This window comes from Hipposideros armiger, unplaced genomic scaffold, assembly GCF_001890085.2.
Source record: "Hipposideros armiger isolate ML-2016 unplaced genomic scaffold, ASM189008v1 scaffold_357, whole genome shotgun sequence".
Lineage (NCBI taxonomy): Eukaryota > Metazoa > Chordata > Mammalia > Chiroptera > Hipposideridae > Hipposideros > Hipposideros armiger.
The window spans coordinates 1,661,701-1,664,057 of record NW_017731707.1 but is presented as its reverse complement, the minus strand read 5'-3'; the positions used below and the strand labels follow the sequence as shown (position 1 = coordinate 1,664,057).

Genomic DNA, 2,357 nt, shown 5'->3' with positions numbered 1-2,357 from the left:
TGACAATGCACCCAGTTAAAAGAAGTAACAATGGATTTTAAAATAAATGTGTCATGAATATGACTGCTTCCTGTCCTTAGGGAGCATCCAGTCTAGTAGGGACACAAATAACTAAATATTTAGGTTCAATTCAAGCAGGCTAGTACCTGTGAGAGAGGTTAAGTGCCCTAACTCTTAAAATAGGAAGGAGTAGAGATATTTTATAAAGGTATCCTTAATGTAGTAAAATGAAACAGTAACTTTAATGGTACTATCACATAAATGAAGGGACAGCAGAACTTCTTCTTTCTCTTCCCCCACCCCCAATAAAGTACTAAATTATGTTTTCTTGGGGCTTTTTAAAAACAGTGATTTTTTTGGGCCTATTTTTAGGTAACATTTTTACAATTTTGCTTCTTCTTTGTTAAAAAAAATTAAGGAGAAAAGAAGTGTTCTAGAATTAACTTGCTACTTTCATCCTGGGTTATTCCACTAAGGAATTGTACTTTTTTTCATAGGTATTAACTCTAGGCTCCTCTCATACATATGGCTTTGCAAAGAATAGTCAAGTAATTTTCCAGAATTTTAACTAATATTAACCATTAAGATGAACTCTTGAAACAGGTAAATATTATAACTGAGTCAAAATGAGCTGGCAATTGTGCTTTACAAAGTGTCAACATGAGAATTGAGTGTACATGATGTGTTCCCTTTCTTTGTGGCTGGCACTAGCAAACACAAGTCTCCTTACCTTGACTAGCCCTCCCTGTTTGGTGAGGTAACCTTCTTTGGTTCCCAGCTGAAAAAGAAAGAAACACCAAGTGAAGCCCAGAACTATCACAACATGATTTTTGTCTTTCTGTTTGTCCTGTTTTTAAATGAAACACAAGTTTGCCTTTGATTTTTAAATAATCACCTTTCATTCTTCACCTAGGCACTTGAAAATACTCCCTGTGTTGTTAGATCATCTGGCATAATTCTGTAGCAATAGACAACAATTGAAATACTCTCTTCTAACTGGAGCTAGCTATTTACAAACAATAAACCACATATTACTTATAAAAGTTATTGTTAGGCAAAGTGTGTCTTGTGAAACCCAGCTGCTAGGACTATTGCACAGAGGATGTTAGGCATCATAAACATGCACACATATGTTGACACTGGGTTAAGACCTTTGGAAAACTCTGGATTAAGTGAAGTAAAGGGATTTCTTTACTCTGGGCTTTCCAGAATCTATATTATGCCAATGTGCTTTGTAAATTTTTAAGAGGGAATATTAGAAATAGCATTTCCAACATTTATTTTATTGCATAATCCTCCACCAACTCCCCACTCCCAACCCCTTTACTTTTTAATAGACCATCTCTTGAGACCCCTATGCCATGGAACAGACTTTCAGGAGTACAGATTTATTTATGCATGATTCGTCCAATAGAGATTTGAAGTGAGAATGAGTCATGTCTTTTAACTCACACATCATTAATTCGAGGGTAACAACATCACACACTTCACTCACACCTATGAAATATAAGGAATAGTGGGGAACTGTGTTAATAGAAATTTGTATAAAACAAGAACCCTAAGATGAAGAAATTTATAATTTCATAAATTTCTGCAGAAACTAAGTTCCTGGTAAGATATTTTGTTCTAACATGATGTTATATCTCATATTGGTTAAAAAAAGATGAATAAAAACTGGGAAATAACTTGGTTGACAACAAGGTTCTTTTTATGGGAGTTTCCAGAGGTGAACTCTCCCTACCAAATAAAAAGAGGAACATCCACCCACACAGTAAAAAGAGGTAAAGTAAGAAATAATATATGACCACTTATTTTAAAATTCTTATGGCATTAAAGTAAGGATGAACTTCCCAGGTGTTCATTTACATAAATTAAACAATATTGGTGAATTTGATTTCATTTAATCAGTTTGATTTATGTTGACATTAAAAGAAAGTGAACTGACTGAACTGAGTTTGGTTATTATATTATAGAAATAGCAAAAATTAAGATTTTAGGTTGTTGTCTGCTGAGCCAAAAATACTTAAGGGTAAATTGTTATATAGAATACCCTGATAGAATTGTTCATTGAAGTTGAGCTAAGGAATTATGCTACTCACTTTATCTTACATCCATCCAAACAATATAAGTTTAGTGATTTTTTAAGGTTTTAGAAATAAGCGGAAGGCTGGCTGCAGAGGGAAAAGTAGAAAGTCTTAATTTTATTCATGGTATCTGGATATAAGAAAGGAAGTAATTATAGAGCAGATTAATCTTTGAAAAAAAATCTATGATCTGTAACAGGAAAGATGTTTATAAGAGTCCCAAACTGGAAACAACCTAAATGTTTAAAAACAAAGAATTAGGGCTGGCCGAGC

At 33.6% G+C, this 2,357-nt stretch overlaps 1 protein-coding gene across 1 annotated transcript in view; it reads right to left on the bottom strand.

Moving 5' to 3' along the window:
- DAPP1 (dual adaptor of phosphotyrosine and 3-phosphoinositides 1) overlaps positions 1-2,357 on the bottom strand; it is a 52,399-nt gene that overhangs the window by 3,618 nt on the left and 46,424 nt on the right. The window contains exon 5 of the mRNA XM_019661685.1: positions 731-778. Coding sequence (XP_019517230.1) covers positions 731-778 — 48 coding nt within the window. The remainder of the gene's footprint in view (positions 1-730; positions 779-2,357) is intronic.